General features: G+C 28.7%; 6 protein-coding genes across 17 annotated transcripts; 4 read left to right on the top strand and 2 right to left on the bottom strand.

Moving 5' to 3' along the window:
* Positions 1-207: 207 nt before the first annotated feature.
* Positions 208-2,424, bottom strand: LOC105250102 (probable serine/threonine-protein kinase DDB_G0282963). The gene is made up of 2 exons (XM_011256033.3): positions 460-2,424; positions 208-379 (listed from the first exon to the last, which is right to left on the bottom strand). Exons 1-2 carry the CDS (start codon positions 2,330-2,332, stop codon positions 348-350), a joined length of 1,905 nt encoding a protein of 634 aa, XP_011254335.3. The 5' UTR covers positions 2,333-2,424; the 3' UTR covers positions 208-347.
* Positions 2,425-3,532: 1,108 nt separating this feature from the next.
* On the top strand, positions 3,533-6,207 carry LOC105250103 (probable G-protein coupled receptor B0563.6). The gene is made up of 6 exons (XM_011256034.3): positions 3,533-3,748; positions 4,039-4,292; positions 4,600-4,826; positions 4,913-5,208; positions 5,359-5,593; positions 5,973-6,207. The coding sequence occupies exons 1-6, from the start codon at positions 3,726-3,728 to the stop codon at positions 6,180-6,182; spliced, it is 1,245 nt and encodes a 414-aa protein (XP_011254336.1). The 5' UTR covers positions 3,533-3,725; the 3' UTR covers positions 6,183-6,207.
* A 26-nt stretch (positions 6,208-6,233) lies between these two features.
* Positions 6,234-12,420, top strand: LOC105250104 (trafficking protein particle complex subunit 11). Of its 3 annotated transcripts, none has more exons than XR_003123618.1 (21): positions 6,234-6,682; positions 6,889-7,090; positions 7,243-7,412; positions 7,523-7,711; positions 7,808-7,981; positions 8,048-8,215; positions 8,316-8,520; positions 8,652-8,825; positions 8,903-8,981; positions 9,046-9,100; positions 9,252-9,459; positions 9,548-9,753; positions 9,849-10,154; positions 10,234-10,439; positions 10,552-10,688; positions 10,794-11,006; positions 11,098-11,261; positions 11,325-11,547; positions 11,643-11,728; positions 11,837-11,913; positions 12,008-12,420. XR_003123618.1 is itself a non-coding variant. In XM_011256036.2 (21 exons), exons 2-21 carry the CDS (start codon positions 6,902-6,904, stop codon positions 12,032-12,034), a joined length of 3,279 nt encoding a protein of 1,092 aa, XP_011254338.1. In that variant the 5' UTR covers positions 6,234-6,576; positions 6,889-6,901; the 3' UTR covers positions 12,035-12,420. The 3 variants fall into 3 exon arrangements, 2 of the variants coding, with proteins under 2 accessions (XP_011254338.1, XP_011254337.1); XM_011256036.2 differs by having other exon boundaries at positions 6,234-6,576; positions 11,620-11,728; XM_011256035.3 differs by having other exon boundaries at positions 11,620-11,728.
* Positions 12,421-12,489: 69 nt separating this feature from the next.
* Positions 12,490-14,945, top strand: LOC105250105. Its single transcript, XM_011256037.3, has 3 exons — positions 12,490-12,596; positions 12,683-12,797; positions 13,296-14,945. The coding sequence occupies exons 1-3, from the start codon at positions 12,508-12,510 to the stop codon at positions 13,422-13,424; spliced, it is 333 nt and encodes a 110-aa protein (XP_011254339.1). The 5' UTR covers positions 12,490-12,507; the 3' UTR covers positions 13,425-14,945.
* Positions 14,946-18,422: 3,477 nt separating this feature from the next.
* LOC105250106 (probable serine hydrolase) lies at positions 18,423-23,251 on the bottom strand. 7 transcript variants are annotated; one of them, XM_011256040.3, is made up of 7 exons: positions 23,125-23,246; positions 22,537-22,662; positions 21,444-21,569; positions 21,318-21,362; positions 20,841-21,076; positions 18,912-19,259; positions 18,424-18,780 (listed from the first exon to the last, which is right to left on the bottom strand). In XM_011256040.3, the coding sequence occupies exons 3-7, from the start codon at positions 21,499-21,501 to the stop codon at positions 18,529-18,531; spliced, it is 939 nt and encodes a 312-aa protein (XP_011254342.1). In that variant the 5' UTR covers positions 21,502-21,569; positions 22,537-22,662; positions 23,125-23,246; the 3' UTR covers positions 18,424-18,528. The 7 variants fall into 7 exon arrangements, with proteins under 7 accessions (XP_011254345.1, XP_011254342.1, XP_019882755.1 ...); XM_025414454.1 differs by lacking the exon at positions 20,841-21,076 and adding an exon at positions 19,805-20,040 and having other exon boundaries at positions 18,529-18,780; positions 23,125-23,251; XM_020027196.2 differs by lacking the exon at positions 23,125-23,246 and having other exon boundaries at positions 22,537-22,822.
* Positions 22,034-26,987, top strand: LOC105250118 (AH receptor-interacting protein). 4 transcript variants are annotated; one of them, XM_025414449.1, is made up of 8 exons: positions 22,034-22,091; positions 22,173-22,389; positions 25,354-25,449; positions 25,519-25,698; positions 25,779-25,947; positions 26,049-26,235; positions 26,385-26,527; positions 26,649-26,986. In XM_025414449.1, the coding sequence occupies exons 3-8, from the start codon at positions 25,372-25,374 to the stop codon at positions 26,849-26,851; spliced, it is 960 nt and encodes a 319-aa protein (XP_025270234.1). In that variant the 5' UTR covers positions 22,034-22,091; positions 22,173-22,389; positions 25,354-25,371; the 3' UTR covers positions 26,852-26,986. The 4 variants fall into 4 exon arrangements, with proteins under 4 accessions (XP_025270234.1, XP_025270235.1, XP_025270233.1 ...); XM_025414450.1 differs by having other exon boundaries at positions 22,173-22,349; positions 26,649-26,985; XM_025414451.1 differs by lacking the exons at positions 22,034-22,091; positions 22,173-22,389 and adding exons at positions 24,468-24,484; positions 24,566-24,567.
* The last annotated feature ends 277 nt before the right edge of the window (positions 26,988-27,264 follow it).

The raw sequence follows: 27,264 nt of genomic DNA, 5'->3' as shown, positions 1-27,264 counted from the left end.
TTTAATATAATATTCTAATATCATATATTCTTTTTCAAAATATTTTTAAAATTTTTAAATATAATCTTTATATATTTAATTATTTTATATAAACTATCAGAGCTAGACACGCGATATCTTGTATTCTTGTATTCTTCGATTGTAATAATTATGAAATTTAATCAGTCGATTACTTTTAGTAATCAATTTTTAATAAATTATTTTATCTTTTCAGTATCTAAATTGCTCGCGATGTCCTTCTGTCATGTGCTTGCGTCTGACCCGTCTGACTTTTGTTCATCTGCCACGTTTACAGGTAAACTCGATGATTCGGAAGACGTTTCGGTTCCATTTCGATTATCAATGGGCTATTTAGTACTAAAATATTTCGGAGCATTATCTGAAACAAAAATTGTTGAATACATTAATAATTCGTTTTTAAGCAACGTTATAATAATATTAATATATGCGTTACAATACCTCTATTTATATCGGATAATTGCTTCAAATTGTCGGTGATTTTTTGCACGATCTCTTTCGACGATACTTTCGAGCTGTTTTCAGGTGTCGAAGATTCGGTATAATTATTATACACTGCTTTCGTCTGCATTGATTTCTCAATTTCCTGTGAAGACACGTTTAAATGAGATGCAGTTTTGTTCGATGCAAGAGATGCATTCTGCGAATTTGATGTTGAATATTCGTACAAGTCATTTTTGTTCGTACTTATAGAATCATTGAGTGCACTAACGTTAGACGTTTTCATATCTAGTGCGTAATCTCTCGCCTCGAATTTTTTTAAAATTTTTTCATTTTTTCTCTTAGATAAGTAGGCCCGAGAGGCTTCTGATAGAAATTCGAAATGCGTCGATTTTGTCTTTTCAACCGTTATATTATTAATTTTCGATAGAAGATTTTCTTTTGCTTCATAAAAGTGTTGAAAGTGACTCGAAGAGAATCGATTCGGATTGGCGTATTTGGTACTTATAGAATTATGTTCCTTTTTATGTAGCTTAGATCTTGTGGGCAACAATTTTTTAAGCGGAAATCTGAATTTTTGCATGTAAGGAAGAGTCGCGTTTACAGAATCCTTCATCGTTGCATTCTCGTTTGTAGATCCTTTCCTTCCCTCCTTGATTGCTACCTCAGATTGATTATTTTGCAACGACGGCTTCGTGTTTTTCTTTTGAGTGGTATTATTTTTATACTCCGCTTCCTCGGTGTTTTTGTTCAGGATATCTTTTTGCGACACGATAGGCGCAGTCATTCGTTTATTACGCGTCGATGCTTGAAGAGGATCGTCCCTTCTTAGCATAGGAGTGATCTCCGCTGTATTATTTTCAATGAGCGGAAATACACGATGATTTCCACTCATCGTCTCTCCTTGCAACTTATTCCGGGAATCGCGAAGAAGCTGCGAGTTTCTTTTGCGTCGTATCGCGAATTGCTTATTTTTTTGCGCGTTTTCGGAAAACGATGGCCTTCTTTTTACGCTGGTAAATACGTTGATATCGCTGTCGTTCCTCGGTGCCTCGGACTTGTTTGTCGGTGTGTTTTTATTGATCGGCTGAGTGGAAATGCGATCGAGCGAGAGAAATGTCTCTGACGGTGTTTTCTGCTCGAAGGAATTAACCGCAGGCGTTGTGGGGACATCCTTCGACATTGATACCATCGATTGCTTTTCATAACGAGCGTTTGTCTCGACAGCATTTTTGTCGAATTCCAATAATTCTTCCGTGACTTTGCGATTATTAATATCAAGATCTCGCGTGCTATCGATGTTCGTCATTGATGTCAATCGCTCCTTCGAAGCCGATTGACAATTTTGTGGATATATTCTGACTTTTTCAAAATTCGTGGCTTCATTAATTAACTGTACATGTGGAGAATATTTTTTATTTTTGTCGATATATATTTCTTGTTTTGGAGCAGATGGATTTCTATCGCGGTTGTTTCTTAAAGCTTGTTCATTTTCTGTAGGACTAAACGAAGAATGTGCGTCAGTTTTTATAAATCCGACAGGTGATGGTATAATCTTTTCTGGAAATTCGTTTATTAAATTTGTCTCCAAATCATTGGAATAAATAGCATCTGCAACAGGTGATTGTACCTGATTCTTCATAGCAGCTATCGTATATTGTACAGTTTGCAATGTGTCTACGTCGATTTTCTTGGAATTGTAAGACTCTGTACTCTTTAATTTTGTTGTTGATCCGATATATTCCAAGTGCATAGAATTCACGGACGATGGCAAAATTTCAGATGCTAATTTTTTCATCAACAAAAAATGTTTCGTTTGTAGAGGACTAATTAGATGTATCGTTTTTAATGCATTATGTAATATACATTTCATTTGCTCCTTCGAAGTATTTTGCGAAGCACAAGACAACAAATCATTTGCAGATGTATGCAGAAAAGTGCAACATTTAATTCCATCTGAAGATTCACAAGGTGAAAAAATGGCAGTATACTCAGAATTTTTAAAATTATTTTGAATTTCGTTTAAACATTCGTCGATAGGTCGGCAAGAACAGTAAGAATTTTGTGATATACTTTCTGTTACAGCGATAAAAATAACTATCGATATCCTAATAAAAATAAGAAAAGATAATCATTTAATAACATTTAATAACGTATGAATCGAAAGAAGGAAGATAATTACCATATAAATCGAACTATCCGTAAGTGCTCCATTGTATAGTTCTTTATGTGCACGATGACATTTCAAACTAGAATAAATTAATTTATTTTTTGATTTTATATCATATCCCCCCACCTCTAAATGTTTTAGTATAGGATATCATATATATATATATATATATATATATATATATATATATACATACATACATATACATATATACATCTATAATCTACGCCACTTTTTTCATAAAACAGAGAAAGTAGATACTTTGTTAGACATATTCAAAACTTTCTTTTTCTGTCCATTTTTGTTATCGTTCTAACTTATTTCCATATACGTATATACCGGTTAAATATAAATAATATTATTATTAATTGTAATAGGATTATAATCAGAGTAGTTATAAATTCATAATACTTTTTAAATAAAAAGAGAGTATCAAAAAATAATAAAATTATTGAAAAAAAATGTGATAACTTTTTAAATAATTAATATAAAAATTTTTAAAAAATGACAATAACATATATTTTATTATTAAGAAATATTGTGTATGTGTATTCACATTTATCTTAATATACACAATTTATATATGTGTACTCACTACTACTATTTATCTTAATATACGCAAACATTTTGATACTCATATATTTTGATATTAACACGTTTTGATGAATTTCTATTCTAATTTTGCTTCATTACATAATATAAATATAGTATCTCTATGAAAAATATTTATCCATGATAATAATTAATAATAGATCCCTATTATTTGTTCAAGCAGTTCGACCTGATATAATAAAGGGTTTAAGTCTATCGTCCACTGTGTTTAAATAAACCCCATACACACCTCGATGGAGTTTGCGCAGTGTCTATTTTTCTGAAGACTCATAAGGTGAATATGTCGTAGGTAAATCTGTTAGAATCTATCATGTCTTTATTGAAAGTAGATTTGCCGCTGGCTAAGGAAAGAGAAGCAGGCGACAATGTGCATGTGATAAGAACGTGAAACATCGAAGAAAAAAATAACTTTTGAATTGCTTAATCGATAATATTCTTTAACGACGACATTAATTTGTATAATTAATAATCATTAAAATTTACAATGTTGACAGGAGTGATTGACGGGTTCGTTTATATTGCGATGTTATTAAAAAATTTATTCACCCATTAATTCAATTTAATTATTTCGTTTTTTTTTATTAGTGACATATTAAATGTGTGTTATTGTTGCATTTATATCAATTTTTTTAAATAGAATCAGTTAGATATACAAATAAGAAGCAATTTATTATAAAATAAAATAATTTCAAAACGACTATACATGACAATTCATATTCAATGATAATACTATAGATATCGCTTTTTTCATGATTTTTATGTGTAAATTTTAATGAAGTAATCATTTGTCTTTTCAGTACACAATTGTGTTGCGAGGATAACAATTCTACTATCGGACATATCGAAGACGACGTTATACGAAGCCGTGCAACGTCCTTAATATGGACTTCTTACGGTATTATAGTTCCAATTATATTGACCATTGGCATTTTCGGAAATGTGATAATCCTTATCGTGCTGTCCGCCCCGGTGTTTCGCGGAATCGCATACTTGTACCTCAGCGGACTCGCTCTGGCTCACATCGGTGTTACATTATCCTGGATAACGATCAGTTTGTATAGTTTGATTTTGCAACGCATATTGAGAAAGATACTGCTCGAACGAACAATAATAAGCGATTGCACACGTCGAAATAAACATTTAAATAAATTAAGACTGAATAAATTAAGCAATTATGACCATCAATACATAAGATGATTAAGATTATTATTTGATTACTTGACAATTAATTTTAATTGGCAATGTCACAATTATATGCACGTATTAATTTGATGTTTGTTTGAGTAAAGACAGTTTTTCTCTCAATATATAAAATAATAAAGCAGAACTATAATGTCATGATACATTTTATATTTCAGCGCTAAGATTGGGCTATGGTATGAGTAATAATTATCTGTCAGCTTTTTACCATGCTCATCTCGAGCTCGTTATTCTCAACGCATTTTCGGCAGCCAGTGTTTTCATTATGGTTTGCTTAATCGTGGATCGATACATTTTTGTATTCTTCCCGGCACGCATCCGCACCGGAAACACGCGCAAGAATGTCAACACCTTCATACTCTCTTCGTTTATCGCCGGTTTCGTGGTATAAAAAACAGCGAAATTAAGAAAAAAGTTTTATATATAATAAAATACATTACAATACATATATACTTTTTATTTCATTTATAGATAAGTAGTCCGTTATCGATTATGAGAATTGTTTATGCGGAGCAGGATAGACCTTCTTTCACATTACGTGAAAATATGTTTGTTACTCAAGGCAAGATGTGGAAAATGTATATTTGGACAATGGAAGTTGTAGTGCGATTTTGCCCGTCGATTCTGTTTATCGTACTCAACAGTTTAGTCATGAAGAGATTTCTGCAGCTAAATGCGCAAGATCGGCAATTTCACGCTGCCACGGACAAGATACGTGCCAATAATGCACCTGACATGTCGTTATTGTCTCGCAATCGAGGATATAAGTACGTGATAATTCTTAAAAATGCTTTTTTTGAATTTTAATTTTTAATTTGAAAAATTTTCAATTTTAAGAATTTTAATTTTAAAATTGAAAAGATGAAATTATCGTAATATTTCTGCTAATCTAATATATAAAATCATTCTCTTTGTAGAGAGGAGCAACATTTGGCGATACTAACGACAACAATGATTTTATGCTTCTTTGCCACGATAATTCCATCAGTTCTCACACCGATGTTGTATACCAATCATCATCCGCTCGATCTCTCTTATCAGACTTTTCGAGTGTGCTCAGCGATTGTGGAACTCAGCAATTACGCTATTTATATTCTTATATATCTCATTTGCAGTACGGAATTTCGAAGAGAGTTACTGCGAATTCTACAAGTAAGCTCTCTCATAAATTTTTATATTCATTTATTTTCGTTTAACTGTGATATAATTTTTTGTTCCAAAATCATATTAAAAATCCAGGAATTGCATTTTTAATAATCAATAATCAAGTAATGCATGAAAATAACGTTATTACAAAAAAACTTCAGGATTATGTTAAATAAATTTCAATTCATAATTTTTGTATAATCGAAAATAATTGGTCGATCGATTTTATGGCATTGTTTTGTATGTTGTACTTTTTACATTTAAATTCTCCCTGTGATATATAACGACAGATATAATTTAATTTTTAATAGTAATTAATGATTAAATAAATGATGAAATAGATAATTGAATAGATAATAATTTTTTAATTTTTCGGGAAAAATAGGGAAGATGTAATGAAAATGCTGGGCAAGATATTGATCAACCGATAGGCGAGATCGAAGACTACAGTCGACACGGCACTACCGTTCGATTAACACCAGAACATACCAAATTGAACTCCCCTGAGTCCCCGACTAAAGAAGCTAAAATGGAGGAAGAAGAACAACCGTCAGACGCTACTGCTTTTATGTTAGAGGGTCGCGTTATTGCATAATTAATTATAAATTAAAATTAATAATTAATAATTAATTAAATATTATATATATATAATTGTGTATTAGGATCAAAGAAAATCATGTTTGTACTTATCACGAATATTGTACGTTTACAATGCATCCGTAAAGGAAACTGTGTATATGTAACGATATCGAATTAATGTATTGAATAATTAATTTTAACTGTATTATGAGTGTGATAATTACCAAAAATTTCGGTTATCAATTAAATTAAATTCAAAAATTGAAATTAATCCTTATATTCCACTGCGACTGCGCGTTGCGAGACGCTTCCTGTATCCTAACTAACCCTAACCTAACCTAACCCTAACTCAGCTGCTAGCCTCCTTCTCCTTGCTGCTGATGATTTCTAATTGTTTATAATCTGTCAAAGTGCGTAAATGATATATATTGATAAATATTGATTACGACGTTTAATTATAAATCAATTTACTCTTTAGCAATATATCCCATGTAATTTATTCGTAAGCAGATTCAGGTATTATTTACATAAGAAATTGTAAAAAAATAAAAATAACATTAAAATGTTAAAGGAAAAAAAAACAGATAATAAATATATAACAAGAATTATTTACATTATGTATAAATATTCTCATCATATAATAATATGATGCATTTAATAGGCTTTATCAAGTGAAAAATTAAACTTGTGAGTTATTTTGCATACTTGATTTATTTTTCTAGCAAAGGCTTCATAATGTTTGAACTGCCAATGGAATTGACAGCTAAGCCTTTAGCTTTGATAGGTTTGACTGGATTAGATATTACAAATCCAGTACACCGTTCTATTTGGGATGCATTTAGCAATAATCGTAGACCAGATTGTGCAGCTGTTCAGTTTAAACTACTTAGTTTATCACATGAATTTCCTACTGTTAAACCAAAGGTATATGATGTTTGGTATATAATATAGATTACTGGAATAAGTTTGTAAAAGAACATTTTTTAAACATTAGAAACTATTTTTTTGACATTGCTATTATTTTTGTGTTTACACTATATACTATTACATTTATATTATTATTTTATATATTTCAGCGTAGTTCATATGAATGGTATATACCTAAAGGGATCTTAAAAAGGAATTGGATGAACAAATATCTCAATGATATTCCTTCTGTAGTTGTTGTATTCTATGACTTGGATTGGAATGATCCTTTGTGGAATGAAAAAAAAATGGAGTGTGCTTCTAGAGTACAATCTTTAAGGTAATTATTTGTATAATTTAAGATATAATAAATACAAACAATTTAATTATTTAATATTATATTGTTGATATAATATTAATTTTTTTTGAATGATTATAATATTTTTTTAGAGCTGCCCTTGATGGAAGAAGTACAAAGATAGCTGTAGTATTGATACAACATGCTCTTCAACCGCTTCCTGGTGCTGAAGATGTGGTTGCGACTGAACGTGCAACAGCATTGTGTGGAGCTTGTGATTTAACTGCAAAGTTTTTGTATATTCTCCCACATGCTGATCATTTATTGGGATATATATCTAGGTTTTTAATAGTTTTTTTTATTCTTTTATTGTTTTATTCATTCATTTTTTGTTTTTAAAAAATATAGTACAATATATCTCTTTTTATTTAACATAGATTAGAGACAGCGTTCTATGATTTGGCACAAAATTTTTATTATCACGAATATCGGAATGTGAAAAGTCATCGTGATCAACTCACTAAAAATGTTCATCAGTATTTGTTTGTTCGTCATCAATTTAAAATGGCATTCTTGAACGAACTCAAGCAGGAACTGCATCTTGCTCAAAAGTAAGACTAAAAATATAAAAAACTTTTATATGCTGCAAGATATGTATATACATTTATGTTTTACAGGCATTATATGCAAGCTTATCATAATTTATTAGAAACGAGAATGACGGATGCAAATGCGGTAGAAATAAAAACCATCGCTGGTTTTATAAATTATAAGTTATGCAGGATAATGTTTAGCTTAAATCTTCCAAAAGATGCCATTTCTCAATTTAGACTTCATACGGAAAGGTATTAATATTTATTGTGTTAGCTTACAAGAGAATTCTCTAATACTCTAATATATAATAATAATTATTATTAATAGATAATAACTATTATTTATTATCAGATTTAAGCTAAAAACTGGTCCAAAAGAGCTTATGTTTGAACATCATGCTTGGATGAGTAGCCAATTCTCTACATTTGCAGAATTATTTGATGAAGCCATTCGTCAAGGATTACCTGCTGTTCAAACGCAACATCCAGGATATTATTTTCAATTAGCTGCCAATCATGCAAGTCTACGACAATCTGCATGTAAAGAACTCTGTCAAGTACGAATAATTTTTATAACAGAAACATTGGTTTGGATTTTTTATTTATGTTTTATTATATGAATTTGAAATATTGAATATTGAAATATTTAATATTAGTATTATATTAATATTAATATTTATTGTTTTAGGATATAAATAGCTATCCAGATCCAGATCCATTATTAGGCGAAGAGAAACTTGAATTTTATGGACAGCGGCCGTGGCGGCCGGGAAAACTAAGTGCGGAACCTGCAGATACAGCTAGAGAAGTTATCGGTATACAGGCTTTGCAATATAGAGAGAAAACTACAGTTAATCATTCTGTAAGATAAATATATTGTTGCTTCTAATTTTCATGAATATATAATAAATAGCAATAAGTAATTGTCATTTGTTTCAGATGATAATTATTGGCTTATTAGGAAATGCAATATCGCAATTTAAGGTATACCGTTGTCCAAGAATGCGCCGATTATTGGGTATGTTTTTGTAATTTAGAGAAAATAATTACTTATAATATACTTAAAATACTTTTTTTTCTAGTCGTGCAAATGGCAGAGGAATATTTCAATGCTCGGGATTATGGCAAAGTTCTTACGTAAGTTCAAATAAATATTTTCTTTATGTGAAAGATTCAAGTTGCAAGCATAACTTAGTCATTAGACTAAGCTATTCTGATCCTGACACTGTTTTCTCTAGACTATTTTTTTTGTGTGTTAACATGAAAATCGTAAAATTTGATTGGTCAGATTATTGATGCACATGTTGTGGGAATATCACGGAGAACGATGGCCGGTCTTACTCACAGATATATTGAAGAATGCGTTACGAGCGGCATATCTATCGACTAATATTCAAGATTATCTCACTCTGGTTCTCGAAGCTCTAGGGCCCTCAACTACATTTTCAAAAGAACAGCAAGCTATTATTTATAATAATATTATGAATATACTACAGGTTAAAATTTGATAAGCCACTTATTAAACTTATGTAACTTATGTAACATTTATGTATATTTAAATTTATTTCATATTTGATAATATAGAAAAAACCACCGAATCCAGAACCAGACTTGCCAGATGACATTAAGCATCTTGCAATGGAAAAATGGGTGTCGGAATTAAATCGTTCAGAGCCAAATGTTTTTACAATTGACGACAATAACATGACATCATTTGTCGATGTTAAAGCACGATTCTTGCAGCAAACGTATGCAGTTAATACAATGATTACGGTCGAAGTTATAATAAGGTAATATCGCATTTAATTACGTTGATACTTAGAGATATATTTGTCAAAAAAAATTATAGGATATGCAAAAAATTATTGTCTCTCTTTAATTACAGAAATTCTTATGGTGGTATTATTCAATTTTCTAATGTGACAATAACAATTAGTGGTCCCGGTTATAATACTGAAATCCCAATTAGTGATATTCAACAATCTGATCTTATTTTTCAAGCAAAAGAAACGAAAAAATTTTATTTCAATTTTAAAGCGCCTCATCAAAATGATGGTGCAGAAATTCGTATTAACACAGTCTCATTGCAAATGGGTGATAGCGCACGTTGTTGTATTATACTAAGATTCTCAGCTATGGGTAGAGAAACGAATCTACTAGATCGTCTGTATCCCGAAATACAACAACTCCGGTATATTTATAAAGATAATTCCTAGCAATTTTTAAATACCATTTGATGATTTGATAACTGATCATAATTTTTGCATTAGCGGAGGTGAATTTGAGGCGATAAGACCATTAATTCATGCGGAAATTAAACAGGAAGAATCGAGTTTAAATCTGAACGCAGAATCGAATAATCCTGCACTTTTAGGCGAGTGGCTACCCATTACGATATCTCTATCAGCTAACGAGAATGTTAACGCAATATATTTACATGTAATACTCGTATCAGAAAGTAATAATGAGCAATCAAGTATGTTTTCTCCGTTTTATATTTTATCTTTTTATAAATTAATAGATTATGTTTTTAAAATTTGATCATTTTTTCTATTAAAAAATAAGCTATTCTAAAATATATATTTCAGCTGAACTAAGCATAAATATGCTTAATAAGCAGTCAAAAGTAACAATTTTCATTGGTGATATGACAAAAGATTCATCAATCAAACATGTTGTACATATTAGAGCACATAAAGTAGGCGATAGAAATATCATAATAAAGGTACAAATACATTATTTTTTCATAAATCAACACATTAATTAATTAATATATAATTATACATGTTGTGACATAATGTGTTATTATTATTTATTATGTAATACATAGGCCGATTACTGTAAATCCGAACAAATTAAGGGGAGTAAAGAATTAATGTATTCATTGGCAGTTAAGAAGCCATTTGAAGTTGCAACACAATTTTACACTACATTATTTGAACCGCTAACAAAGGGATTTGTTAATGAACCCTTTATTATTATGCCTCATATTACGTGCGTTTCCCCATGGCCGATAAATATTCTAAGCACATCTATAGAACTGGTAAATCCAGAGAATATTTAATTTTATTATTTATAAAATCAAATTGAGTTGGAGAAATTTGAATATTAAATTTATGCTCGAAATTATATAGGCGGACTCTATTCAGACAGAGAGTAATCTCGATAATCAAAAATCCATCTTAGCGGATGTCAAACTCTGTGATGGTGAAACTGGAACCGACACCTATTGCTTAATTCCAAAGACAGGTGGCGAACAGCCTATTAGTATTGGAGTATATACTATCAAGTGGAAAAGGTAAAAATGACTAGTATAAATTCTTAGATGTAGAAATATCTGTAAATTTTATAATGTTCGCAGAGCGGACGACGAAACTGCGCTGGAAACTAGTAGTAGCGTAACTCTAGCTCCTTTATGGGTTGAAGATGCAGTGATCGGATTAGAAGCCAAAATGCCAGCTCATGGATGGGTTCGCACACCGTTTTGTATTTCATATTTTATAAAAAATCATTCCGATTACCTCATCACTTTGCGTTTGGCTATGGAAGGCAGCGATGCTTTCATGTTTGCTGGACAAAAGCAGGTGTGCTTCTTCCTCATATTTATATTGTACATTTATGTACATAATAATTTTATCTTATGTATATTTTTTTAGATTAATATTTATATATCACCTAGAAATATTCGAAAAGTGGATTGGGTCTTACGACCACTAGTTGCTGGTTTCGTTGCTCTTCCAACATTATCGCTGACTGTACCTGCAGGTAATGACACTTACTTACGAATCAAGCGATTTAAGAACTCTTGCATTGTATAATTCTTGAATTTGATATATTTGCATTTATTTTATATATTGCGCCTATAACATACAGACGAAGAATACAAACTGGGTAAAGGACGACTATCGGAAGTGGTTGAACGTTCGTTGCCGAGTCATATATATATACTGGTAAATATTATATAGAATTATATTAATTATTATATATTAAGAGTATTATACATAGTATTATATTAATATATATATGTACATGGTATTTTTGCAGCCGAAATCGCAGTCTTTAGAAGGATGAGTGAATTCGAATCTTTTATGGAATCTTCTTTTTTTTTTTAGAAATATATCTTTTCAACCAAACTGCATTATAAAATTAAGCATATATTTGGATAATTAAATAAACTGACGTGTATATTATATTTATTAGAGCCATGAATATATATCTGTTGAATATAACTTATTTAAGCTATTTTATTTAACTTTAAATAATCTAAGATTAGACACAATATTGTAGATTTTTAACAAGTATTATTAAATGTCAGTGATTTTGTTGCTATACGCGCCATAATTCATACACTACAGTAGATATCGATCGGCTTTACGGGCATTACGTTGCCCTAGTAACCATACAATCTATAGTACATTCTGTATATAATGCACGAAATAGATCTTTTCTGTTCTTTATTTCCTCTAATTTTATAATTGTAAAAATATTAGTTATTATGATATGGAAAATTTTATTCGCATATAATGAGTCAATGATTCCACGAAATGGCAAGGACCGGCAGTATTGATATTAAAAGTGTTTTTGATGAGTATGTGCAAAAAGAACAACAATTTGAACAAGAAATAGAAGAACGGTATTTAAATATTATAATCATTTGTTAATAATATTGTAGATAATATACGTACTTTTTCACAAATTATTTGTTACTTTACTTTACAGTAATAAATTGCGTCGCGAAATTCGTAATAAGGATGTTTCCAGAGTTTCCAATTCGTCATCAAATCTCCTTATAGATTTGGAAAAATCTCGCATTCGTAATCAGACTCTTCTAAAGGTTTGTTATAGTATATATATTTATATGAAAAGAGGATGTGTCTAGAGAAAAAATTCTTTGCGAAAATTATTTATAATAGCAAATTTTTAAATTTATGTAGACTTTATAAAAGCTTCATATGCAAAATATTGAATATACAGCTCAAGTCATTTGTGATTTATTAATTTTATAGATTATTAAACTATTACTCAGCAGCTCTTTGTTTTGTTACATTAACTGTAATTGAAAGTTTATCTTAAGTTTATATTAAAGTTTATAATTTAAAAAATATTTATGATCTATCACTGAATATTAATAATATATATATATATATATATATATATATATATATATATATATATATATTTTTTTTTTTTTTAATTTAAAAAATTGTATTATAACATAGATGCTTGTAATATCATATGTATACATATTTTATTTAATATATATTAAAAATATTATATTCTAATTATAATATACATAACTTAAACGAAATTGACTCATGTTATTTCGTGACAGGATTTGGAGATGTCCAGAGCACGTCTAAGAACTTATACATCTTATACACCTACCGATGCGGAACTGCAACAAATTTCATCGACCTATCGGAATTATCTTCGTAAAAATATGCAAAATATGGAGTCTTGACATTTTTATGCGATCGATCCTCAATGATTTCTTGATTCAACCTGATAACTCGAGCCGAACGAACAAACTTACAAATGAAAAGTTTGTTGATCGTTAGGATCGATGAATCAGATAGATCATCACGTGTCTAACCATATGCAGCTGTTGCGAACATGTGCTTCAAACAAAGCGAGAGAACTAATTGATCCATAAAGCGTGAGCACATTAATAATATTGCAAATTCAGACTTTCAGTCTGTACTTTGCACACTTCCAGTCTTTCGATTCGAGTTACCGCAAAAAACGTTTACCTTTACATAAACTAAAAATACGGCAAAAATAAAATAAAGATATATTATAATTTATCCGCATCTTACGCGAATCTATAATATTATCATTGCTCGCAACAAATTATCATTACACATGCAATACAAACTACATCACTAATATTGTAATAATGTCAACGACGTAATCGACTTTACACGAATGTGGTTACATAGTTGATATTTTGCTTTTCAAAGAAATGCGAACTGCAAACTGAAATCTAATGAAGTTAATTTATACTATAATCTATTCGTTCAAAGATTTCACGAGAGATCCGTTATAGGCAAATGCGTTACTTTTTAAGGACCGTGTGACGAATGTCCGTAAGCTTATTGTATGATACCTTGCGAATTGATGGGTCTTTTCACCTGGCACCGCGCAAGAGAGCTTCTCGAGGAATTATGCATAAAGGAGATGCGTGGACAAGTGGCGAACAGTGTCCACCTGTCTTCATGCATGCTATATTCATATTTATTTTCTTTGTGTGACCGCGCGTTATCATTATAGATAATTACCGGCGCGCACAACGTGCACACATACGATAGGACGGCCACGTATTCAGTAGCTGCCCGATAAGAGGCTGCCCAGGCCAATAATTTGCCGGGAAGTTGTATTTATTTTGCAATATATTTCTGTCTTTTACATACAACGCAAACGCCAATCTTGACCTTCATAGACTATTTATTTTACCGGCGTGACTTTTTGACCATTAAATTTGTTGGCAGATTGGATTTGTAATTTACTATTACGTGTTTTATTATTGGCCTTAGTGCAACTTTTCGAACTGTAAAGTGCGCAATTTATTCAAATTATTGAATATGCACGTCCTTGTGTTTTATTCACTTACCTTCTTACATTTATAAAATATTAGAGAGGAATATTAAAAATTCGTCCGAGCAATATGTATGTACGAATGTTCTATACACATCGAAAAATTTAGAAAGACTGAGAGACACGTGAAATAAAAAGGTATAATTTTGTATTCTACGTGGCATAACAGCTGAATAAACGAAATAACATTGTGACTTTTTACTCTGACCATCGTAACGCCTGCAAACATCTGTATCAATAGTCTCATTATCTTAAGGGGTACCATCTTTTACAGTTTGGTCAGAGACCCTGCGCAATATTCTTCATGGATGTATCCATAAGTTGACGATTTTTTCAAAATTCTTTTACAAATATCCTGTGATTTTTCACGATACTTGTATTGTAAAAATAGCAGCTCTTATATATATATATATATATATATATATATATATATATATATATTTTACGACATATTAAATTTATCTATTTGGAACGTTGTAGATCACGCCTTTAAACTACTGAAGAAGTTTTATTTTATGGAATTGATAGAGAATATTGCGTTTTACTATATGTATTTATCGTTTGTCCGGTTGCATAAATTTAAATCAGCATAGCAAAGCATGTTTGTTACATTTATCCATCCAACTATTGAACATTTGTGCGTTCACTAATAGACGTGTATATTGAAATTTTCTTGTATGTTCTTGGTACATGTAGACTTTATGAGATATTTATCTACGTTAATTTTATAATTTTTATTTATAATAAAAATTTACATTAATGATACAAATTTTCTATTACGGAAAAAATGAGGACAAAAGACAAAAAAGACATCACATATGTGTATCCTTGACCATAAAAATGACTTAACATTTAAGGCCTATTATATTTCGCGTTTCGAAATAATTAAACTTTTATTCAACTTTTCATGCGCACATTAAAAAGCTATTCTTTAATAATTTAATAAAATTATTTACAATAATTTTATCGCATTAATCTTTCAGTAATGTTAAAAATTGAATAGTTTGTATATAATAATGATATAAAACTAATATATTCCTTGTCAAAAAATAATTTGCTCTTTTGACAACATAAAGGATTTTACGAAAAAATGGATTGTTTTTTAAATATTTTATCTGTTAATGTGTGCATTTGCAGTTTCTTGATTCTTTGTACAGATAATTCTTCGCACAAATGTTTTAATTCTTTGCTATGTTTAATATTTATATTGTATTTATTTTATATTTATGTCACATCAAATAAAATTCAAATAAAATTTCTTCAAATGTTTCATTATAAATATATATATATATATATATATATATATATATATATTTGACTAAATATAAATATTATAGAATAAATTTATCAAAATTTTTGAAAACACGAAGAATTAACAATGAATTGACATATTAAAAATAGGATAAGCATTTCCAGAAATTTTAAAAGAAAAATGCTCTTTTTGACAAGAAATACATAGACTGCCTACATTTATATTATATAAAACATCCTGTATATATGTGAAGCATAGTTTTAGAATGATAACGTACTTGTAATAGAGTAATACTAATCATTACTGTGTTCAGCATTATTTGTATTGCCAGAGTCGATGAAAACATATCTTCAATAAGCTGAGCAAATCTATAATAAAATAAATAATGCTATACAATAATAAATGTGAATTTTTAAAATCTGTTTTCCCTACTAAAGAAATAATAAAGAAATAAAATGCACATAACAGTAAAGAGATTAGATGCGATGATAAAGAAATTAGATGCTTACTTTAAAGCCTTTCGATGCGTGTACATCGAAAACTCAATTCGTTTGCGATAAGTGTCATTTGTAGAATGTAAAATTGTCACGGAATTAGCACTCTTACACGTTAATTGTTTGAATCGAGATTTGCAAATATCTATGCGTGACATATACATATAACAATACAATCAGGGTTGGGTAATAACTAGTTGATTAGTTAAAAGTTAAAAAAAAAGTTAATAATTTTTAACTCAACTTAGTTATTTTAAAAAGAGTTAACTTTTAACTTTAACTAGAAAGAGAATTATTGTAATTACTTGTCGAATCATAGAAAATGTGATTAAAGTCACCAGGCTACTACAAAGCAGTCTCGTTTTTGGCTTTTGATAGGGCCACTGACCGGCCAACGATGACACTTTTTCAACAACATTGTAATAATGATTCCAAGTGGAGTTTGAACAACTCAGCGCTTTTCGTGTATTTCGCTTTCTTATGTTATCGATTTCGTGCAAACATTCGATCCGTCTGAATTATCATTACCGCTGTCGAGTTAATATCCGTTATATTACTTTTTATTTCGCATTTTCTAAATTGCTATTATTGATGATATATGTTGTGATTCTATTGCATTGAAAATTAATTTTTCATTATCAGGCTATAATGTTACAAAATATTGGCATATGGACAAACTGGGAATAGCAAAACTCATTCTATGGGCATCAATTATGTTGGAATGGAAGAGAAGGGTATAATAGATTATTGATGATATATTTAAAAAAATTAAATCGAAGGAAGAGAGACTGGAGTTTTAAAGTTGCTGCGTCATACATGGAATTATATCAAGAATAATTGTATGACCTTTTATCTGATAAGCAAAGAAGTCAGTCTATTGTAGATATCAGAGAAGATGGAAAAAGTATAAAAATCTTTGGCATAATTGAAAGAGCAATTACTAACGCTCAAGAGGCATTAGAATGTTTGACCCAGGGTGCTATGGGTCGTGTAACTGACGCGATTGCTATGAATACGCATAGCAATTGTAGCCATACACATTTACAATATATATGTATACATCAGAGAAAAATAGGGATGTATGTGGAGGAGATCGGACGTGTCTTTATGTCCATTTGATCAATGAGCGACAGAATCCATTCGTTGCAACGGCATTATTGACGCATATCATGTGGAGAGAGCATTCACACATTTTTCAGCCTAACGAATAATTGCTAGAAAACAATATTCGCAGACTAGAAAAATATGTGAGACACAAGTGGCTGGATCGGGAATCGAACCCGAGTCTTTCGCTTTCCGGACAATTGCTCTAGATCACTGAGCTATCCAGATTGGATGCACATGATTAATACACCACATATTCGTAGTCTATTCTTATATTTAAAATCACCTTAAATGTGATCTTAAGATTTTAATTATGGAATGATTGTGTAGCATTTTAAGATCGTAGATATACCAGGTTAATAATTAGGTTTTTTCATATTTATAATTTATTTAATTTCATGAATCTCTTTTCTTTTTGTATATTTTATTGTTATTTGATGGAAATAAATTTTTTAAAATTATATACATATATATATACATACATATATATATATATATATATATATATATATATATACATATATATATGTATGTATGTATGTATGCATGTGTAAAAATATAAGAATAATTATGATCAAATCCATTAGCATAAGTGCTTTTATTATGCCATATTGGTCAATTTTTGATAAAATTAATTACATAAATTAAATAATATTCACATATTTATTTATCAATCACAATTTAAAAGCGACATTAATTAACATAAATAAAGATTCCTGCCTTAAAGAATTAATTTGAGACAAATAAAATAAGCATATTTCAAGGCTTTTGTCTTCATTTACATATAAATCTTTCTATTCCTTATCACAGCACTAATTGTTCTTCCAATACACTTTGTTTCTACGTTTTCCACATAGTAAAACAACATATAATGGAGTTTATTTATTCAATTATTTTATAAACTTGCTACTTATCAATATTGTTTCACAGATATTATAAAGTCTATTTCTTAAATAATTTACATATGTATATTATTTATATGATGTAAATAAATATATGTGCATTAAACAGAAATATAAATTTGTATCAGCATTTTAGATTTGAAAGAATTTGATAATGGTTATTCTGTCTGAAACTATTTAATCTTAAGTAACGATATCATTAATAACTAAATAATATTATTAATTTTGTAGAAAATTTATGATAATAGGCGCAATCTTTTCAGGTTCATTCAAATGCACGTGATGAGTACCTTTCACTTCGTGATACTCAAATTTTCTAGCTCCCAATTTTATGTTATCTAATACTTTTTGATAATTTTCGGGTTGCTCAAACTTCATTCCAGGAACAGCACGAATGTTGAGGTATGCGCATTTTATGCGGGATGCATATTCAAGTACTAAATCTAGTGTGAACATGCCCAAGATGGACACCTAGAAGAGTAATATAAATAGTCTTAAGTGTATGATATCTTACAAACACATGTATATACATATATTATCATTTTTATAATCACATCTTAATATATTCGTTAACATACTATATGATGAATAAATGCCTTTACCTTTAGTCGAGGGTCACGAGAAAAGTAATATTTGCCCTTTTTATATGATGGTTGCATGCCTCGTTTCATTAATATTTCTGCTCCTTCTCTTGTTATATTACCCTCATATGCTTTTTCCACTATGTCAATCATATCGTCGTAGTTATAACATGGTACATTCTCCAATGTTAATGCTTCATATTTCAGAAATTTGTCAATATAGTCTCCAGTTATTGTAACTGTTTTCGTAATATCCCTTACGCTTGGACTAGCAATATCCAAGCTTATGAGACTGTCAACTTCATCTGGATATGATGCTGCATATAGAAATGATATAGCACCACCCAATGAATGGCCAAGCAGTTTTACCTATTTTAATACAATTAAATCACAATAAGCTTATACATTAATTTACAACATATATATATATATATATATATATATATATATAAAATATATATATATATTTTTTAAAACATTAAGAAACACATAATAAAATATTAACATTAATATAACTCTCATAAAATATTGATTATCATGCGCTTGAATGCAACATAAATACATAACATAAGTGCATTAAATCACAATAAGCTTATACATTAATTTACAACATATATATATATATATATATATATATATATATATAAATATATATATATATATTTTTTAAAACATTAAGAAACACATAATAAAATATTAACATTAATATAACTCTCATAAAATATTGATTATCATGCGCTTGAATGCAACATAAATACATAACATAAGTGCAAGGGTGACTGTTAGGTGTGTGATGCGAGAAATGTAAATGTGATATTATTGCATAGATTTTTTTAGTGTCAGATTATTTAATTCATCAATAATAAATTGATTAATTATGCAAAAATGTGGGTAAAATTTATTCATTCGCTAACCTTATCCCATTTGAAATGTTTAATAACTTTACGAAGGAATATGATACCATCGTAATAGACATAATAGAATTGACTCTTTGGATAATGTGAGGAAAAACCGTGCCCTGGCATATCCAAGCAAAGAACAGAAACATCACTGGGCATCAATGACATTAATGTGTCAAAAGTGCCTGCATTATCCTGACGACCATGCAGTGCCACTATCGGTTGGAGCTCTTTAGGGCCCCACCATTTGCCTGCAGGTAAGAATCCAGAAAAATTAATTTTAAATTTGAATTTATCTTCTACTTTATGACATTTTTTTATCAAGGCACACATCTCTTTCCTTTACAAATCTGTAACAATTTATTAAGTAAAAAAAGAAAAGTCATATAATAGTCATTCAATATTTTTGAAAATGCAACTAAGTAAAGAGTTTTTTCATACTGGGGACTCAATATAATATAATGCATAATTATACAACAATTATTCCCTTCTACAGTCTATAATATATTTTAAATAATTAACATATATATATATATATATATATATATATATATATAAAATTTAAAAAAATAACTTCTTAACTATTTAGATATATATATTGTGTATAACAGTCAGCCTTTTTAAAATATATTGTTAATAATTATATACATATAATTATATATATATATATATATATATATATATATATAATTATACATTAATTGTTAATAATGATGTTTATAGCAATTGGTAATGCAATGTGAATATTAAATTGTGAATTTTTAGTAATATGTTGCAGTTCAATGCTAAATAAGTATTACTCTAAAGATACCAATATTCAAGCTAAAAATATGCATATAAATAATTATGTAGCAAAATAAATGATATAAATATTTTACATGTACTTTAAAACTTAGATGGCAATTGCAATTTAAATTGTATGAAATCAAGCATATAAAAGCTATGCTATATATTCAATATTATGTTTATATACATGTTTAATTATAAAAATAAATAAATATTAAAAATATTGAAAAAGATTTAAATCATTGTTTAACACTTGCTGGCTAACCTTGTTCCATTTATAATATTTAATAATTCTACGCAGTGTGATAACCCCATCCCAAAATACATAGTAGAATTGTCCGTAGGGTAGATGAGAAGAAAAGCCATGACCAGGCAGATCTATACTCAGCATAGCTATGTTTGATGGCAATAATTGTACCAAGTTGTCAAAACTTCCTGAATTGTCCTGCCAACCATGTATTGCCACTATAGGCTGCTGATCTTTCGGACCCCACCATTTTCCTAAATTTATCAATATGTTGCATTTCATAAATTTCAAATGTAATATGATATAAACTAGGACAGCCCATATTATATTTTACAAGATATATTTTGCATATATCTAAATAATCAAATCCAAATATATAAATATATAGTTTGGTTTCTATCATCTCACATTGCATGATACACAATTGTTGTAAATTCTAAGTTTAATATAATCTGATGTTAAAATAAAAAATTATGATATAATCTCCTTACTAACCACTGATCTGACCCCATGGCATTGGTATCTGAATCTCCTTGAAGTCTGTAAAAAGAAATTCAATATTATTGCAAAATTGTGTCTAGATATACATGACGCTATATAAAATAGCACTTAACAACTAACCTTCTTTTTTATATCCATTCACAGGATTGTCAACAGAATTCTCTTTTGTGGAATCCATTTTAATGTGTACAAATTTTCAAATCAAATTTATGATTGTTTAAAATGCCCGCGGACACGTCAACCAGTCTGTAAAAAGAAATCGTTTTTATATCTATCGGAAGATTAAATAACACCGACAGAAGCCAGGAGCAAATTTATTCGGAGAAATGTATTTTAAATACATATATATATATATATATATATATATATATATAAACATATTACACACACACACACACACGCACACACACATATATAATACACATATATATAATAGGTAGATTTCGCTATCGATTTTTTGAAACTCACATATCTTATATACATACGAAGATGTAGAAATTCTGAATCTATTCAGGAAAAGAACTGAATCTATTCTTTTATCTCGTGTTTACTTTTTCATTAATTAAACAGACAATTACGCAGACATTTTATACAAATACAACGGACTGTGTATACGTGTTCAGTAATTTCAGATCACTGGTATAAATTACCGTTACAAATGCTCGAGTCATTTAATGACTCATTAACTGTCAGTCAAATTACTTTATTTCTTCGAATCAATCAGGCTTTTTGCAAAGTCAACGAAACACATCCTTTATCTTAATTGAGGTGAACTATCAGTTTAGACAGAGATTGTAATCGAAGGTAATATTGTCGTCATTTTATAATTTCTCGTTTTATACGTGGTAGGGGTATCCATCTTTCCCCTCTCCTTTCTCGAAATGAATTACGTCACTGACGAACAGCTGTTCATCAGCTCGTCGTTCCGTCTGTGGGGGAAGGCAGAGGAAATGATTCAGTGATTCAGATGGATTTGCATAGGGCATATTTGCGGAGAAACAGCAATTGATCACGTGTTAATGTAATGTAAGAAACGCATCAATATATATTGCACCCTTTTCATTACGTAAGTGATCGATTTCTCTATGCATATATATGGAACGAAACATTATCGAACTGATTCAGTTTTTCTACACAAAATATACATAAAAATACAGTAGATATAAAAAAATAAATAAATAATTGATTTGGTGTATTATTTCTCTTAATTTACCTTAATCATATAACATATGCTATCGATTTCTATTCTAGTCCTTCCTTATCTTTTCCTATTCCTGAAATGTAGCTGTTGCACTGTCGCGCCTTATCACTTTTTTGCCTTTTTAATACATGTGTCTTTCTGCGAAGGAGAGGGAGAAGGAATTTCATTAGATCGAAAACTTCAACTACATATGAGCCGCTTATTTTGTGTGAAAGTGGCCGAAGTCCATTTGTCAATTATTTTTTTTTGACTGTAGTAACGTGTACAACTTGAAGTTGAAACGCAAACTCTTAAATATCTCAATTTAAATATAAATGGACTTAGGTCACTTTCAAAATAAACGGCTCACATATAGGCTGCGTTCCAAAATTCACTGCCAGTACTGAAAATATATAGTTTACATGACGTACACTATAGATTTTCAGTACTGGCAGTGAATTTTGGAACACAGCTATAATATTACGATAGTGACGTTTCCTTATTTCATATTTCTTATTTAGTTATACTATATAAAACTATATATTTCTTTGATCATTACCAAAAAAGATTTTAATTGAGCCCACTACACGTTGTGTATGAGTACCATGTATTAATTCATACCTGAAATTCATCAATTTCTAACGTAGCAATGCGCCTCACACGAAGATAAGTGTAGCACTGCACGTGAAAAATAAATGTTCTTAGATTGCAATAATGTGTGCATTTATATAATATAAAACACATTTGTTAGTCATTATGATTAAATTGACACGTTTGTTAGTTCGTTATAATTAAATTGACCAATGAAAAAACGTATATAATACACAAGTCATACAATATGTGAATAATTTTATATTATATTATCATTTATTATATTATCATTTTGAAATCCAAGTTACGCGCACACAATTTTCAAAAGTAATGTTCCAAGATTTATTCCTTAGCGTTTATTTGATTAATCAGAAAATTAAAGAAATTTTTTTCAGTTTTGATCAAGCAAACACACTATATTTTGCAACAAGTAAATTTCCGAACGCAAGTTTCTGAATTCAGTTTCATTTTTTTTTTTGAGACATATAAATGTATATAATATATATTTACATAAATATAAATATACATAATATCCTACCATATATATCTAATAATAGATATCTATCGAACATCTACATATTTACAAAATGTTCGCGTTTATATGAATAATTAGTAGATATCTCTAATAGCTGTATATATAAAATATCTATATTCTCGATTAGCAGAAATATCTATTAAATGTGTTCATATTATTTACATATCCTCATGGATATTTATTCCTATGAATATAATATTTATGAAATTTCGTATAGCAGACATTTAAATGTCCAATTGGATATCCATTTTAAATATCTAATACGAATTATGTTCATATGGAATATATAATATACTTCTGGACAAAATTAACGCATAATTTTTTCTTCACTTTTTCTTTAAAAGCTGATATTTAAATTTTAATGAAAAAATTTAAAGAAAAAGAGAAAAAAAATTATGCGTTAATTATAAATAATAATATATATATTTAATCCCTTCGGCGGCACGTTTAATTTTTTTTACTATTTATACCCATGTCAGCAAGAAAGAAAAAGTGTGAAAATTTTTTTTGAAATTTGATATACAGAGGTTGAGGTCGCTGAATGCGATTCAGAATTTTAAAATTTAAAATGGAGGATTTAATATGGCAGAGCTCATATATTCGAAAAATCCAGAATTTTATTAGACTTTGATTCGCCGTATTGGATTCCCCATTTTAAATTCTTTAAAGCGGACATCAAAATCGTAATCAGTGACCTTGAAAACTTTTCTACGTCAAGTATAAGAAAAAATTTGCATTATTTATTTGCAAAGTAAATGTGTATGTCGCTATATAGCGCCATCTAGACATGTCATTTTTCGCTATATGGACGGCTCATCAATGCTAATGACGGAGTTAATCAACGAAAATATAAACGTAATTATAATTGCAAATATTTTATTTTTTTGATGACTGATTATTAACAAAAGTGTAATTCATCATATAAAATATTCTCAGATGTAATGACAAAAGGGACAAAAGGAATAGATTGAATCATGATAAATGAATGAATGAAATATATGCAATCGTCACAATAAGTCACAAGTAGTAAAAAATAGTAAAAAAATAAATTTTCTATGATCTGTTGTAAAATTCGTCGAGAGATAAAAATACTACAGATTTTTTATTTGCTATTAGTAAAAAATGATTATAATCTGATCAAATTATATATAATACAGATTATATGTATATAAACGAATTAAATGTGTATTAAATAATAATATTTCAATGCTTTATTAATTAAAAAATAGTAGAAACAAGTTGTTGGGAAAACGAAACAAGCAGAAATTTTGGCTTGATTTGATGCATTTATGTCCGATATTTTTCTTGTTCATATATCTATATTAATTTGTTAATAATGACTTTCAACATATTTTTAATACATATCAACATATGTTGATATTATATATATATATATATATATATATATATATATATATATATCAACATATTATATCAACACATATATATATATATCGACATATTTTTAATATATATATATACTGATGTATATACTGATGCATATACACATACATACGCATTTATGTCTACTACATGCTACATATTAGTGACATAAATATTTTGTAAATCGACAGATATTTGATGAAAATGTGAGATATACTGAGAAAAAAAATCTTCATTTTATTGTGTCAGCTATTTATTCTTAATCTCTTCAATGGTTCAATAAGTAATAGAATATGATATAAGATCCACAAAAATATTACATTCATTTCTTGATTGTCTAGATACGTACACATGTCATTATGAGTGACAAAGAGTATATAACAAAAACTGTTATTCATGTTGGAACAAAAAATATTAATTTTGTACCAGGAACAAAAGTATGTATTTTTGTCTAAACCTTATTGTACAAATATATTAGTTATTTATAATTCCCATTATATCTCTAGGTTATATTTCACTTCAAAACTACAAAATATGATTCTGACAAAACATTGATAGATGACAGCAGGACAATGGGAAATCCAATGGAACTTGTATTAGGAAAAAAATTTAAATTGGAAGTATGGGAAGCAATTGTACAAAAGATGGCATTGAATGAAGTTGCTTGTTTCAAAATACATAAAAGTGTATGTTTGCAATATATTCATTGTTTAAATATGTATGTGTACTTTCAGAGTATGTATTTTTATAATGAATTCTGCTTTAGCTAGTGACTGCATATCCTTTTGTCTCTAAAACATTAAGAGAAGCTGGTAAACCACAATCAGAAAAGCGTAATCATCATTGTTGCGGTGTTACTCTTCAGAATGAAGGCATTGGTTACGCCGATCTGAATGAACTTATAAAACATCCTCAAGATCTGGAATTTACGATAGGTACAAATATAAAATTTTTTCCTTAAAAATATAAACATATATTTATTTTAATTTAAATATAGAATATTATATGAAACAATAAAAATTGTTATATTTTATAGAACTTGTTAAAGTGATATTGCCAGATGAATATGAGAAAGAATCATGGCAAATGACAGAGAATGAAAAGCTTGAAAACATTCCATATTTAAAGGAAAAGGGAAATATTTTATTCAGAGAAAATAAATATAACAGTGCATCCGAAACATATGCAAAAGCTATTGGAATGTTGGAACAACTCATGTTAGCGTAAGTTTTATTTATATAATTTATAATGAATAATTTATAATAAATATAAAAGTTTTTTAAATAAATAAGTATTTTTTGAAATTGATTAAGGTGTAAATAAAAGATAAAAAAATGTTATTCTTATATACAAATTAATATTGGATTTTCAGTGAAAAACCAAATGACAAAGAGTGGTCGTCTTTGAATCAAATGAAGATACCATTACTTTTAAATTATGCGCAATGTAAACTTTTAAATAAGGAATATTACTCAGTTATTGAACATTGTTCAACAGTTTTGAAAACAGAACCAGGTAATAAATTTATGGAATCTGGAGTTTTATATAAATTATATATATATATATATATATATATATATATATATATATATATATATTATATATCTGATAGAAGAAATTTATTTTTAATTTATAGATAATGTGAAAGCGCTTTATCGAAGAGGTAAAGCATATATTGGTGCATGGGATGAAAAAAATGCCGTTAAAGATTTAAGGAGAGCTGCTGAAATTGATCCTTCTTTACATAATACTGTTGAAAAAGAATTACAAATATTTACAGCAACCATTAAAGAAAAAAATAATGCACAAAAAGAAAAATTATCAAAGATGTTTAAATAAAATTAAAATTTAGTTACACTAGTTACACTAAATTTATTACACACAGGAGTAACACTAATTTTTAAATATATGTTTCTATTGAATCAATTTAATCCCTGTTAATTGGGCTTTTATATATTTCTTGTATAAAATGATTAAAGAAGCTGGACTTACAGATAGATTTGTATTGTTAAATTTTTAATTTTTTAATTTATATATGATATTAAACCTACTTGTGAGGTGATCTATTATATGGATTGATGTAACTTTCTATCTTCCCAAGCAAATATTTACGATTTAGAAATTATGTATTAATGTATATGAATGTTAAAATACTAATAATATTAATATATATGTCATTTAAATAGACTTGAAAAATGTTATCTAATTTGATGTCAATATATCTGTAAGCCAATAATATATCTTTGTATTAT

The sequence above is a fragment of the Camponotus floridanus genome, unplaced genomic scaffold (genome assembly GCF_003227725.1).
Source record: "Camponotus floridanus strain SB8 unplaced genomic scaffold, Cflo_v7.5 scaffold80, whole genome shotgun sequence".
In the NCBI taxonomy this organism is placed as follows: domain Eukaryota; kingdom Metazoa; phylum Arthropoda; class Insecta; order Hymenoptera; family Formicidae; genus Camponotus; species Camponotus floridanus.
This window is presented reverse-complemented; position numbering and strand designations above follow the sequence as displayed.